The sequence below is a fragment of the Apium graveolens genome, chromosome 1 (genome assembly GCF_009905375.1).
Source record: "Apium graveolens cultivar Ventura chromosome 1, ASM990537v1, whole genome shotgun sequence".
Taxonomy (NCBI): domain Eukaryota; kingdom Viridiplantae; phylum Streptophyta; class Magnoliopsida; order Apiales; family Apiaceae; genus Apium; species Apium graveolens.
The window spans coordinates 86,394,485-86,409,172 of record NC_133647.1 but is presented as its reverse complement, the minus strand read 5'-3'; the positions used below and the strand labels follow the sequence as shown (position 1 = coordinate 86,409,172).

The 14,688-nt window shown below is 32.8% G+C and overlaps 3 protein-coding genes across 3 annotated transcripts; all 3 read right to left on the bottom strand.

Annotated features, from left to right (window-relative positions):
* Positions 1-312: 312 nt before the first annotated feature.
* On the bottom strand, positions 313-2,937 carry LOC141684146 (protein FAR1-RELATED SEQUENCE 5-like). Its single transcript, XM_074489015.1, has 2 exons — positions 2,825-2,937; positions 313-1,666 (listed from the first exon to the last, which is right to left on the bottom strand). The coding sequence occupies exons 1-2, from the start codon at positions 2,935-2,937 to the stop codon at positions 313-315; spliced, it is 1,467 nt and encodes a 488-aa protein (XP_074345116.1).
* A 1,047-nt stretch (positions 2,938-3,984) lies between these two features.
* LOC141664855 (uncharacterized) lies at positions 3,985-7,287 on the bottom strand. The gene is made up of 2 exons (XM_074470811.1): positions 7,144-7,287; positions 3,985-4,556 (listed from the first exon to the last, which is right to left on the bottom strand). The coding sequence occupies exon 2, from the start codon at positions 4,550-4,552 to the stop codon at positions 4,208-4,210; it is 345 nt and encodes a 114-aa protein (XP_074326912.1). The 5' UTR covers positions 4,553-4,556; positions 7,144-7,287; the 3' UTR covers positions 3,985-4,207.
* A 2,489-nt stretch (positions 7,288-9,776) lies between these two features.
* On the bottom strand, positions 9,777-14,208 carry LOC141664847 (uncharacterized). The gene is made up of 3 exons (XM_074470805.1): positions 13,945-14,208; positions 13,739-13,829; positions 9,777-10,339 (listed from the first exon to the last, which is right to left on the bottom strand). The coding sequence occupies exons 1-3, from the start codon at positions 14,009-14,011 to the stop codon at positions 10,198-10,200; spliced, it is 300 nt and encodes a 99-aa protein (XP_074326906.1). The 5' UTR covers positions 14,012-14,208; the 3' UTR covers positions 9,777-10,197.
* Between the last annotated feature and the right edge of the window lie 480 nt (positions 14,209-14,688).

Here is a 14,688-nt window from a genome sequence, read left to right as displayed (position 1 = left end):
ATAATCTCCACAACCTTTCATGCTTTTCACAACAAAAGATTGACTTTTTTGAAGCTCTTTTTGAAATCTCTTAAACATCTCTTTTGTGTATATCTTGGAGGCATGTATCTCCATTGACGAGTTAGAGAATAGTCTCTTTTCCTTGTATTCGGTGTCGAAATCGGCTTGAACCTCCCGTAAATATTGTGACTCCAAAGCTTTTTGTGAATTCTCAATAAATTCTTTGAAACCGGTCGACGCTTTCACATACTCATCAAAAAATGAATTCATAGACTCGCTCATTGAGGTGGTAGTCATACCGGCGGCAAAATATTATTTCGTGAAAGTAAAAACACATTGTCGTCTAATTGCATACATATCATTTAGCCAATTGTGATTTTCAAGATCATATTTCTCTTTCAAGTCCTCCCACCTACCTTCAAATTCCGTTGGTGACAATGACTTGTAGATACATGCATTAAAATCCGTCTTGAACTCTGAGTATTGTGTATACAAAGTAGATAGTTTCTCGGGAAACTTGCTACTAATATGCCACGTACAATATGTATGGTTGGTGTTAGGCATAACCTCGGAAATGGCAATACTTAAAGCGATTTCTTGATCCGTAATAATGGTAATAGGTGGCTTGTTATCGACCGCTTCCAACCAAGTCTTCAAAACCAATCTATAAGTAGTCTCTTTCTCGTCCCTTATAAATGTAAATCCAAACAAAATATTTTGGTAGTGGTGATTCACTCCCGTAATTGGAATAAAAGGCATGTCATACCTATTAGTCCGATATGTCGAGTCAAAAGTTATCACATCTCCAAAATTCTTGTACGCGTTAAGCGAACGAGGATCAACCCACACCAAACCCCTAACCCGATTCTCCTCATCCACATCTACTCGGTAGAAAAAATTGCCATCACTTTGTTTTTGCAAGTCTCGTAACAAAACCAATCCACACTCCGCATCACCGGAATCAAAAACCCGTCTTCGAATGTCACGTATTACATTTCGTACGTCTTGAGCGGAAAAACCAATTTTTTCAATACCACCATACGTCTCACTAAGTAAATTCATCACTTTCGGGGTCTCGATACCCGATTTGTTGAATAACTCAATCAAAGATCGGGTAAATGGATCTATGTTGCGTGATCTTTGCATGAAATTTACCTTATCCGATGTAACCATAGCATGATTGTGCTCTAGGTTGACCTTGGTTACTTCCCATTTATTTGAGCTTACTTTGTGAGCAACACACATACGAGCACGACAACAAGTTCGAGGAATAACATCTCGAGGTCGTTTCCCTTTAGCCCTATCTTCAACTTCCAAGGGTTTTGGGCCCAATCTTCCACCCTTTCGACATATATACAAACGTGACGATATACCACCATTTCTTGAATGCTTATGACTACTTCGAATAATTATCTCGAACCCTATACTTCGACCATAACCTCGATAAAAACTTTCCGCTTCATCCAACGAATCAAATATCATACCAACACAAGGAACTACATCATTCATATTTCCAATAAAATTTCCATCATTAATTTTATCATCATCATCGCCATTAAAAGAATCATTACTATCATCGGAATCACCGTGAACATCGTGATTCTTCCAACCGAAACCAACATCATCATCACTATGCGTTTTTCGCTTCCCCGGATCATTAACTTTTCTTCAATACTATAAACATCTATTACTTCATCATCATTAAAGATTTTACGATAAACCCTCTTTTTTGTGTGGGGGGTAACATAATTAAAATCGTTATGATCACTAGATGAACTTCAATAATCAAATAAATAAGAAGTCATGGATATTGAATACTAACCTTTTTTTAAGAAGAATAAATTTGAGCAGAATGTTAAGCAGCAGTAAAAACAACAGTATAAGATCAAAAATACAGACAAATTAAGGTAGGTGTGTGCATTAAATGAACGGCCGCATTGTTTCATTGCGACGGCCGCAATGAAACATTGCGCCACTGTACAAACCCACAAGCCAACAACTGTAAATATTTGCAGTTTAAAAAAAACTGTACAACGTACCCCAGCAATGTTTCATTGCGGGTGGAAGTGTCCACCGCAATGAAACATTGCGGTTGGGTTGTTTATTTTTGTTATTTTCTTTAAAATTAGAAAATTAATCAAAAAAAATTATAAAAAATAGTTTCTAGACTTATTATATTTCATTTAATATGTTAAATGTTATTTTGAAAATATAAATGTTTATAAGAGTAATTTAATTATAATATGCAACTATTTGACATAGTTTTGTAAAAATTTTGCATAATAGTTATGTCAAATGATATTTCTTGACATGTAAGTTATAAAATACAAATTTTGACGATCCAACTATATGGATGTTAAAATATAATGATTATAATAATTAAGAAAAATTATTTCTTAAATAAAATCCGTCTGGTGGCCGAGTTATTTTTATATAGTTTGTTACCAAGAAATGTTTAACATTTTGGGGGCTAAGTTGTTTTATATTTTTTATAGATAAAGAAAATTCGATACATTTTCATTTTTTTAGTTTTTCACATTTTCAAATTTTAGCATTATATTTGTTTATTAAAATTTAAAATTGATAAAATAAATTGGACAAGTACAAGAAAAATAAAACATTAAATAATTTATTTCATTCAAATATAAATGGAGTACATTCAAATATTTTTTTCAAAAAAAATACATAATAACATTTTATGTCGACGAGAATGATCAAACTTTAACGGTGTTGGAAGAACCGCCTTTATCACCCTTATTTTCGTCTTTCTTTTTCTTCGACTTTTCCGCCTTCGCTTTAGCTTCATTTTCCTTTTTTTTCTTACGCCATTTGAATACAGCGGAGAACTATTGCCATCTCTTCTTCTCCTTCGGGCCCGTCGTAAGCCACACCATCGATAATTACCTTATTATTGTCAAAATCATAGTAGAAAACCATTTTTCGGAAAATAGAGAAGATAATGTTGAAGAGAAAATGTAGAATGAGAATAGAGAAGAGAATGTTGAAAAAAAATGAGATGAGCCAGGACTATTTATAGGTGAAAATCTGAATTTTAAAATTCACAAAATTAAATTTAACACAGAAAAAATTTTGCTGAAAAAATTTTATTTGACTGTTGAAATTGCCGCAATGAAGCATTGCGGAGTGTCCTAACAGCCGCATTGTTTCATTGCGGTGTGTCGGTCAAGTTTCTGCTCTGTTGACCAGTCAATTCTTATTAATATTGGCACATAAAATAAGTTTTGCACAAAAAATAAGTTTGACTGTTGATAAATTTTTTAAACTAAAATAACTCAATTCACTAAAAAGTATAAAATTAATAATATTATTTTTTAAACTAAGATAATTCATAGGATAATTTAAAGAAAAAGTATAGAAAAAATAAATTGATAAATTTATTATTAAAATTGATAATATTTTAAAATATTACTACTACTTATATTTAATGTTAACACATTTTAAAAAATTAATTAATGTTGAACATTAATATTATTTTTATACTTATATAAATAAGTTAAATATTAAAATAAGCTAAAAGAGCATTAAAAGCTAAAAAGAGGGGCAGTTGAGACATTAAAAACTGGGGGTCTGCCCAACAATGAAACATTGCGGAGTGCACAATGTTCCCTATGCATGGCGACATGCCGCAATGATTCATTGCGGAAGTCAAGACCCGCATTGAAACATTGCTTCCTCCCGTAATGTTTCATTGCTGTGGGTTGGCTGACTGTCCCCCAACCCACGTTGCTCCTGATTAATTCCCATATATATATTATATACGGTATGTTTATAACTTGAAAGGCTTATCTAACCAGGTCAACAACATACCTAAATAGATGTGATGGATCTATGGCTAATCATTATCTTACTTCTCCCATATTTTTGAAATAAATGTATGTCTTCAATTCATTTCGTAACATTAGATCACAAAGATGATGACAATATCTACGAGTGAGAATACGAATAAAAAAAACCCAATGAATATGACTGAAAAAGAACTGATGAATATTCCTCGCAGAATCGAAAACAAAAATTACTTGTCATTGATACCCACGTACTGCTTCAAATTAGCTATAGTCTAACAGCTTTAAAGCAAATTAAACACTGTCCGATTTGGCAATGACATTAACACACTGCGCAAGTGCAACAATCTTACTCCGCAAAATAACTTTAGGCAAGCAAATAGTAATAATCTGATATTTGTGTGTCAAATTAGTTTGACACCTGCTTCTCGTATAGAATCTATAACTGCTTTTACCTTGCCATGGTACCTCTGATTTTTCTTATAGAAAACAGTGACTGCTGGAATATCCTTATGAATTAACCTCTCCCCCAAGATCTTGCCTATTTTGGCAGCAGCAGCAACATCCCGAGTGTTTTCCATTGTTGGCCTCAATGCTTTTTCTTGGGAGCTCGCGGAGGATGCTACTGATGCTGTTGGAGTGTGGACTACTTGAGCACTTACATACTTGTTTGAAAAGTGCATTCGCAGGACATAGGGCTTAAGAAAGTTTGTAATTCTGCCAGATTTGATTGGAGGAGGAATTACCATCTCGCTTCACAGAAAATAAAAAATGAAAAGTAATTAGTTTGTAAGTAAGAAAAGCTTAATAAACTCAAATGAATTACAGATTCGAGTGTCCTCAACAAATACTTCAATAAAACAAACATAGTTCCATTGTAGAGAACGATTAATAAAAGAATGGGATAAATTGTGCCCGACTCTTATTCATAACAGAACTAGTACAAAGTATGATAAGAGATGCAATGTGTAAATGTGTTTCTGATTTAATGCTTTATAAGCTTCTTCTATTTAAAATGATATTAAATCAATATAATTTCTGTCTAATTTAGTAAATATCCACTCCAGATCATTTTCTTGGTTTTTTCTTATGACTACGATTATGCCCATATCTTGTCCCAAATATTGATTTAGTGTTTCTTCTTGTTGTCTTTGCACTTTGCAGCAATTCACAAGCTCAGTTTAATTCCTGGGACGTTAGATAGATGGCAGATGTTAATGTGCTCGTCCGGGCAGGATTTCGACAGCCCTAAAGGTCAAATTACCATAAGAAACAAGGCTGTAGGCATAAATACAACTGCAAAGCAAAAAAGCCCAAGAGTTTGTGGAGTCCCGGAAAGCAGGCCCCTCTAGGCCTTTGAAATTCGAAGGTGATGGTTAAACAAATAGGGGAGTCAATGACCTCCATTCTGGGTGATTTCCCTCTTGAGGAGAACAAAAGATGTCTAGGTGCGCTCCTTATTGAGCTTAAAGCACATGCGCCGGTCAAGCGGCCAACTGCACCGCAGGGAGAGAAGGGATGATTGACCCTTGACATGCAGACCTATAAGGGTTGCTTGTGCGACGGCTCCTATTCTACGGACATCCTCAAAATGGAGAATATTTGAGGAGCAGCTCCGAGTCCGGGTCCAAGCTAATGGTGTAAGTTTGTCAAGTTATAAGTTTGCACATATGGATAACTTAAATCCAACTTCATTGACTTCGTGGTAATTTTTGTTCTGTCTTTGCAGCTAATGTCTTCTCCGGCAGCCATGAAGGCTGTCAAAATGCAACCAAGAATTGCAAAAATCTGCTTAATGCAGAAGTGGAGGACCTAAAGGCCACTGTAGAGGTTGGAAAGAAAGAGCTTAGCACTGCCAGGTCCAAGCTACAATAGAAGGGAACGAGCTGATCTATGTTAAGGCCGAGGAGGACTGGCTTGAAGCGGAGGTCGTGCACTCGTGTTACGGAAGGCTCAAATGTCTGTTTACAAGGCCAAGGTCTGCCGTATGTTCAAATAAGAGAGGCAACTTTTAGAGGTTAATTCTTACAAGGACCACGTAAAAAGGTTTCCTAAAGATGGTGACCTTCAACACTATTGTCAACAACTATAGTGCCAAGTCTTTAATGGTGTAAGAGGCCTGTGCTTCAAGATAAAAAACAGACGGGCCTTTGAGAGGTCAAAATATGGCTAGGAATTAGGATGCTTACCTTGCAGTCATAATGGACGAGATGGTAGGCTGCTGAGCCTCAGTTGGTTCCAGGTGGAGACTAGAGAGGGACCTGAGGCCCAAGATGCTGGGCCAAAAGTGCTAGAGAAGGTTGAAATCCAACTTCATGAGTTCTTCTCAAAAAATGATGCCGAACTTCAGGGAGAAAAATACGAGGCAACAGAGTGTGTTGAAGCCGGAGGGCGGATATGATGTATGTTGAGCAGAGACTAGGACTTATTATCTATCTATTGGATTAAAATTTCATTTTTATGTAAAACCGTATCCAGGCCTCTGGGTAATGCTGTCATCGCACACGAAATATGTTACTCATCAAGTAACTGCAAAGAAAGTCATTGTGCCTATATTCAGTGGGGATGTTTGTTCAATTTGTTCAATCGCATCTACTACACCTGCCCACTGTGGGATAGTATTTTGCCGCAGAATGAGGCTGATTGTTGATTAAATTCTAAATAATCAATAATCTATTACTCAAAACCATCATCTCTTATTACTTATTATTAAATAATTAAATTTTAAGAATTAGCACCGTCTGTAACTCTCTCGCTACTCAATACCTTAACACTTATACAAAAATCTAATTAACTATCTAATTACATTATGACTGTAACCACATATTGTAAAATTCACAATTTCAATATATCTAAATTCTAAATAGGGGCATAGACATAGAAACGTATTATCCTTCTCTACCGACAACCAATAAAACTATCATCAGACAACGAACAACTAGTGAAGCATTAGTTCACCACAAAGTCCAATGCAGTAACAAAGTTTGTATCAACATACAATTGCAACAAATACAACAATTCCAAAATCACATAAAAAAGGTCTTAGACTCTTAGCAAATTCATCGTAAAGATACATAAATCGAAAATCATGCAAAATCCAAAATGTAAAAGAAACCCAGTTGAAAAACACTTTTGTCAACATAAAGGAGCATCAAACGGAAGGAAACTAGAGGTATTTTCTTTGACGCAATTAATCAAACAGTTGGTGAGCTACATAAAATAACTATCTTAAATACGAAATCAGACAATTTCAACAATCAGTTAGATTAAACGAATGTGAAGTGGAAGTAAAGTATGTACATAGATGATTGTATTTTTATCTATAGATACAGAAACTAACCTGTATATTGTTTGTATCTGTTCTTGAGTTCCTGAGAAAAGAAGTTCGGGGCCAAATATTAAACGAATATGTTTGAGCCAGTGCTTTGTGATTTGAGTTCGGTTGGAATCATTTGTGGGCCGGGTTCTCTATAAAATGGGCCTCCAGTTCAGTTAGGATTTAGGATCTGTTTAAAGTTAAACCCGTGATGAATAAAACCGAATGTTTTTTTAAGAGTAAAATGCAAAATGTGTACCTGAAGTTTCTAATTTGTGCAACTTGTGTATCTGTGGTTTGAAAATAGCAAAATGTGTAGCTGAAATTAACAAAAGTCGCGTATTGTGTGTACAACCATTAACTTTATTTAACACCATTAGTGAAGTCTATTTTTCAAATGCAAGATATGTACCTAAAGATTCGAAATGGTACAAATTGTGTACCTAAAATTTGGAGTAAAAAAACCGTAACTTTAAAATGCACTCTTTTAAAATTATTTATTAATTTGAAATGGTATTGAAAAAAGAATCAATTTGAAGTTGAATCATAAAATAAAAATAAGTTTAACGAGTTTAGTTTTTTTTGGTTAAATTGAATATATAAATAGACTAAAAAATATACGGGGATGACCCTGGCTCCTCCTGAACATGTCCCAGAGGGGACTATCTATAAGCAACCGATAAGGGCAAAGATTACAGATAGAAAGAACAAAACATGGAGATCATCTAATCTAGCCAAATATTATAATGGTTTATACAAGTCTGTTTCACTCTATCTTGAATAATGTTTAATTTAGCGATAGTTTAAAAAGTATCGTACAACTAAAATTATTCAGAATCGGAAGAAAAAAACCGTTTCAAATTATATATTATGTTCCATCTATTTGTTTTAATGTTTAATAAATTTTATTACATTGATCGTCGGGTACCATGACTATTAAAATTTGGATAAAATTCATATTGTGCATGTAATAAATAAGATATACAGTTAAAACTCGATGAAATAATAATCGATAAAATAATAACATTGCTAAATAATATTTTTCTCCAGTCCCAACATAATCGACATGGTGTTTTTTTACTCCCGATAAAATAATAAACTAGCTAAAGTAATATTTTTTCTTGGTCTCGACCTTATTATTTTAAAGAGATTTAACTGTAATATAATTAATCCGACAATTTATTACACGATAAAAAATACACGACACGGAAATACCAAAAAAATTTAGTGTTTATATTTACGTACATTTTAGCTACAATACTGAATACACAAAGTAACTGAACACGAAATTACAAAATTGAAATTTAGTATCGGTTTTGTTTTTTCCTTAAGAGTACACGACTTAGTACTTATGTAAATTTTTAATTAAATATTAATAATTGTAATGAATATATGCAGGGGCGGGCAAAAAACCAAATTAAAATCAAAATAGAGCTAAAACCGTCAAAAAACGGTCAAAACCGACCCGACTCGAACCAATTATTAATATAAATAAAAATATAATTTATATAAATTTTAGAACTAGAAAATATTTTAAAATATTTTTAAAATATTAAAAAATCAGGTTATGCTCACCGGACTCACTTTTATATCATATATTTTTCTTAAAATTTCATCTACTTCTTCGGGAACTTGTAGAAATTGCATTAGTGTACTAATTTTGTTTTACCCGGTAATTTGTAGGAAAAAATTATTTGTTAACAATTTTTTTTACTTAATTTGTATAATTTTAAATATTTTTTTTATTAAAAAAGCCTACCCGAGGTCTTTAAAATCGAAACAGATACTAATAATTTGGTTGCGGTTGCGGTTTTTGATTTTTAAAACCGAAGATCTATGGTTCCAGTTCCAATCTTAGCCAAAAATCGAGCCGAACGGCCCATTCTCTCTCCTAAACCTATGTATATTTATTAAAAATATCCGCATATTTATTTTTTAAATAATACTTTATATTTTTAAAATAATACTTGATATTATAATGTTGTATATAAATTTTATATAAATACTACATAAAAATATTTAATATTTATTTAAAAATATGATATTATATTTTTGTTTATTTAATTTATTTAATATAAATTTCAATTTTGCATGAAAATACGACATGAAACATTTTGCACGGATTTCTCCGAGTACATATTTTGCTATTATCAAGTTTCAGGTACACAATTTGCACCACTTACAGTCATTAGCTGCACATCTTGCATTCAAAATGAAGTTTTTACTAACGATATTAAAAAAGTTAACGGTCATTCACACATTGCATGTTTTTGTAAACTTCAGGTGCACATTCTGCTATTTTCAAACTACAGGTATACAATTTGCACAATTTGTAAAGTTTTTGGTTCAATTCTTGCATTTTACTCTTTTTTTAATTGTGTATTTTGCCTAGTGGAATTAGGAAGTATTTTTATGCTGTGTGCACTAGTAATTGAGTTTTTTTTTTTGTTTTTATTAAAGAAAGAAAATTATCCAAAAGATCTACAATTCAAATATTATTAAAAAATATGGCCAGTTTATTTATTTTAAAAAATATTATTTTAAAGTATCATTTCAAATATAGGATTTGCAACCTTTGCAATAAAAGTTACAATTTTACCTTACAACCTGAACTAACCTAATAATCAACTTTAAAAAAATAATAAAGGCATTGCAGCTCCTTGTAACATTTTCTTCCTTCCATGGAGTACCAACAAAGGTTTGGCAACATTTCTAAATACAAGTTTAAGTGTTTAACATACACTGACTAAAAAAACCCTTTCAAGTTGGTAAAACTTATGCCGGAACAGAGCGGAGCATCATATACCAATGCCAGCCAAACTAAAATACACAACACTTTTTTATGCCTTCCGGTAACCATCATAAAAAAAATTACCTATTGTTTTTATATTTTATAAAAAAATAGCACTTGACTACCAAAACTGCATATTCTAATTTTGGTTCTCACTTATTACATCCATAGGGGGAATTAGGATGATGCAGCACAAAGTGACAAAGACATATGTGAACTATATAATGAATAACCACAAGACTTTCCCCCGAATATTGTTTCTCTTTTTCTATTTTTTGCAAAAATTTTCATTCCTTGTGTGATGGAAAAGTATCCATGGGAGGAAGGAACTTCGCATATCGTTCTGCCTTTGCTCCTGTTTTGTGATCGTAGTACTCAACCACAGCAGCTCCTGCTAGTGCAGCCAGTGTAAGGGCTTGGGCATGCAGCCTGCAATAAATAAATCAAGTCATTAACTTCTACAGTTCAAAAGGGGGAAAAAGCTAAAAAAAAAATACTAAGCCAAAAAAAAAACATCAGCATTAGTGGAACATAGACAGTAGAAATGTAGAATACTAAACAATTGCAACAGTCGAGCTTTGACAACAAATTTGATGTAGACAAAATATTACATTCTATCAAGCTATAAGTATAAAGAGTTATTGAGTTACTTTAGGAATGTAGAGAAGAGTATCGAGTAAAACATAAAGACTAAGGGTGCTAGATTTACAATTATAAGAAATACTATCACTTATCCACTTTGTAAGGTGAATTATCCACTGTTGAACATACTGACACGCTGACATGCAAAACAAACCTAAAGGAGTTATCAGAAAACAATAACGTAACAACACTCAACATTCAGCAACTTAAAATTAGAGCCGGCAATTTCATACACGACACGAAAAAGACACGAAAATAGCGGGTTTGGGTTGACATTTTTGCTACACAAACACGCAAGTACACGAACATGAAAGTACACGGATGAATTTTGTGTCGGTTTTGGGTTTACCCTCATGTACACGAAACGTAAGTACACAAAATAAATAAATAAATAAATATATTTATCATAACTATATGAATACATATATCTTACAATAATATTTTACATATAATTTTTTCAAAAAATAGATACACAACGGATCCAAATTTAAATTTCACAAGACTTCAATGCACTTGAGTTTGTATGACTTATTGACTTAAGACTCAACTAGTAAAAACAAAATATTTATATATAAATTATATTTATCTTTATTTTTATTATTAATTTTAAATTACACGAAACACGACACGAAACGTATACGAAATGAAGGTACACGAACATGAAACGAAACGAATCCTTAACGGTTCGGGTTTGGGTTAAGCATTCATGACACGAAACACGTAAGTAAACGACACGAAACGAACGAATTGCCAGCCCAACTTAAAATGACCAGAAATAATTACACTGAAAACTCATCTTCCGTAAACTACCTATGCTAGAAGTTCTGCCATTTTCTTCAAGTTGCAAAACAATCAAGGGGAAACAGCTTTTTGCTCGAGCATAAGCAATCAAGTGCAAACTGCTTTAGAACATCATTTGGCTGTGTATCAGTAAAAGCGTGCTGCTTTACAATGTATAGCAACATTTTCCCCAAAAAATAATATAATAATTTAAAAAATTGCAAAAATACATCATTTTAAGCACACTTACAATAACCCAAATAAAAGAACTATACCTTCTGTAAAAACAACTAAACAGAACAATCAATGATAATATTTACGCGATCTACCCCATATGTTTGTCCAATCTGACCACTAATGATGTGGCAACCAAAGTTTGGACCAAATCATTTTAATTCAGAGGGAAAATAAGTTTATAAGAGGAAATACAATTTCCAGTTGAACAAGTGTACAGTATTCATCATGAGGTACCCCCCCTGAAGTGTACATTTGATCAGCTGATCCGAAGCGAAACCAAAAACCATGATTACAAATATTTATTCAGTTGATTCAGTTCACACATTAAAATACTTTTGTTATAAAACCCAAAAAAAAAGTCAAGGGAGAAACTGCACCAAATTTGACTTGATAAAATGAAGTCCCAATAACATATAAAATGACAGGAACAACGAAGCCATTTAATCACATCGTGGAAATGCAATCAAGTCCCAAAGTTTACAGTACGATACGTTTTTATGAGCTCCAACTCGTAATATAAGGAAGAATTTTAAAGTAAAAAAAGGACATAATCTGACCCGTGAACGATAAGAGGTCTACAACACCCTAAAAGTATTTGATTCAAAGCCATAAAGAACCAACTAAAGACTTTGGATATACTAAAAATTCTCCCATAACTTCACAGAAATTACAGACTACAAAACTATGACATCACAACCTATAAGTTTCAAGCAATTAAGATCCCGTATGTGTGAAAATTTTAACCTTTTAAATGTAAATATATGATATATGAACAGAGAATACCCTTGGCATATACTTGGGCAAATTCGTGAACAAAGATGTTGACATTAAATGCATATGAGAAGATGTTGACAAGAAATGCATATTAGAAGATGTGATAGATCAAATGCAGAGCGAGGAAGAGCAGAAAACAAGAACTGTAATTGAGGAGGTTGTCACGTTGAGAACAAGCGACTCCGGAAGTATAAATTTGAGGGTTATAAGTCAAAGGGGAGGTAAAGCCGTCAACTGACACCTGAAGAGTGCTATTGTGTAATGAACTAAACTCACATATGTTTGTATTTTATAAAAACCTCCGGTCTCCATTCAACCTAACCGTAAATTGGTTTAGTGCAGAGAACCAGAACAATGAAATAAATAACAAGACCAAAAAAACAGGCAATGAAATAAATAAAAACAATTAAAACAATGAAATATTAGCTCATGTGCAGCCAAAAAAGCAGAAATTATACCGGCAAATTTGATCGAGTAATAAGAGAAAATATATATCCATCAGTGAGAAATGCATTAATGCCAAAACAGGATAGGTCTGAAAGAGGTCTGTTATGACCTAAACACTACTGGAATTTCTAGAAGGGGTTGACCACTCTTGTAAGGTAAAATGAGAAGGCAACACGGGAATAAACTAATCACTGCAAAGTGCACAGATTCACAAACCTGAGAAGTGCAATTAAAGCAAAAGTTTTTCGAATGTAAGTGCAACAATACATATAGAACCGTATTCATATCTTGCAACTATGGATTTTAAAGAGCTAAGTTAAGTTTTGGCTTGCCATGAATTGTGTTGATGAATTGAACCATTTGCTTAAGCTTGACACAACAGGTCTTAATCAAGTTGTTCAAGCTAGATGAGTCTGTGTGATGTCCACGCACGCTAAGCTCCAAAATTATAATGCAATTTTCTTCAAATGAGTTGTGTTATACTCGACACCAAAGAAAAATTACTTAAATGGATTTAAGGTCCCTGTGTCTTAATCCAATCAAAACATTTTGTAAGTTACCATATACACTAACCTAACCTACAATGCTCCTAAATAGGTTTCATAATCCATGAAAAACTCTCTTTTCCAACAATTTGCCTATATATCGATTTAAATCGGTAAATTCTAATCTTTAAGCCATTCAAAATATAATCAAATTACAATATCACAAAGCAAAGCACTTTGAAATCATTTAGCCAACACCAACCTTTTCTTACCCAGTACAAGACCATCTCATTTCATCAGTTCCTAAACAACCCAGATCTTAAAACTTCATTTCAGCCCCAATTTAAACATAAAAAAGGGCACTTAAAACACATAACAAAAGACATAAAAAAATAATAACAACAACAAATAGAAAAACAATCAAGAGGCAAGAACAGAATATAAAATATATGTATAAACGTACCTAGCATGAATAATCTTGACACTAGTCTTCATACCAGGTTGAGACCAATTGTAAGCTATTGATCCCGCAATTCCAGTTAACCATAATGACCCTTTTACACCATCAAATTAAACATACAATTAATTCAAAAACCCAGATCTTAAAACCCCACCAAGCAAATATTTAATAAAAAAAGTTTTAAAATAATAGAAAAATAAAAATTTTACCAACAGCACGAAGCTTGTGCTCAACGACCCACTTTCTCATGGATTCTAGAGATGTTGAATCACCCATCTTGGTCGACTTCTTGAATTGTTGTTTGAAGAGATTGTGAAATATAGATAGATGACAAAGCGTAGGTTTATGTGAAATAAAAGGAGGGTTGGGCTGTGTAGTTTGCGTGTATTTAATTATTTATATGTGTGTATGAATGTATCTGTGTGTGCAATACAGGGGAAGGGGTTTTTTACTAAGCGAATCCTGTGGGCGGGAGTGTCCGTGTAGAGTTTGGTAAGGTGTATGATGCATGTGTATGTATGTATGTGTTGTACTTGTATAGTTGTTTCATGTATGTGGTGTTTGGTCTTAAAGATTGTTGGTCAATATTTTTGGTACATGTGAAAGGTTGTTATGCATTGTGTATTTGTGTGCCAGAGTTTTTGTTTTCTAAATTTGCTAGCCTTATATTTTTGTTAGCCTCCTTGTTTTTTATTATTACAGAAAAATGTTTTATTAAATTTAACATTTTTGTAAATGGGATGCCCAATTCTAAATTGGAATCTCATTTCGATGAAAGTTTGATTTCAACTAAAATATTAAATTTTTCATGCTATCTGCATCTATACTATAATATAATAATTGAAATAGGATATATTTTAGTTCAACGGTTACCTCCTATTTAATTATTATTAAAAATAAAAAAATGTTCTATACATGTTAAATTAATAAATTGCTAAACTACTAGATATAAT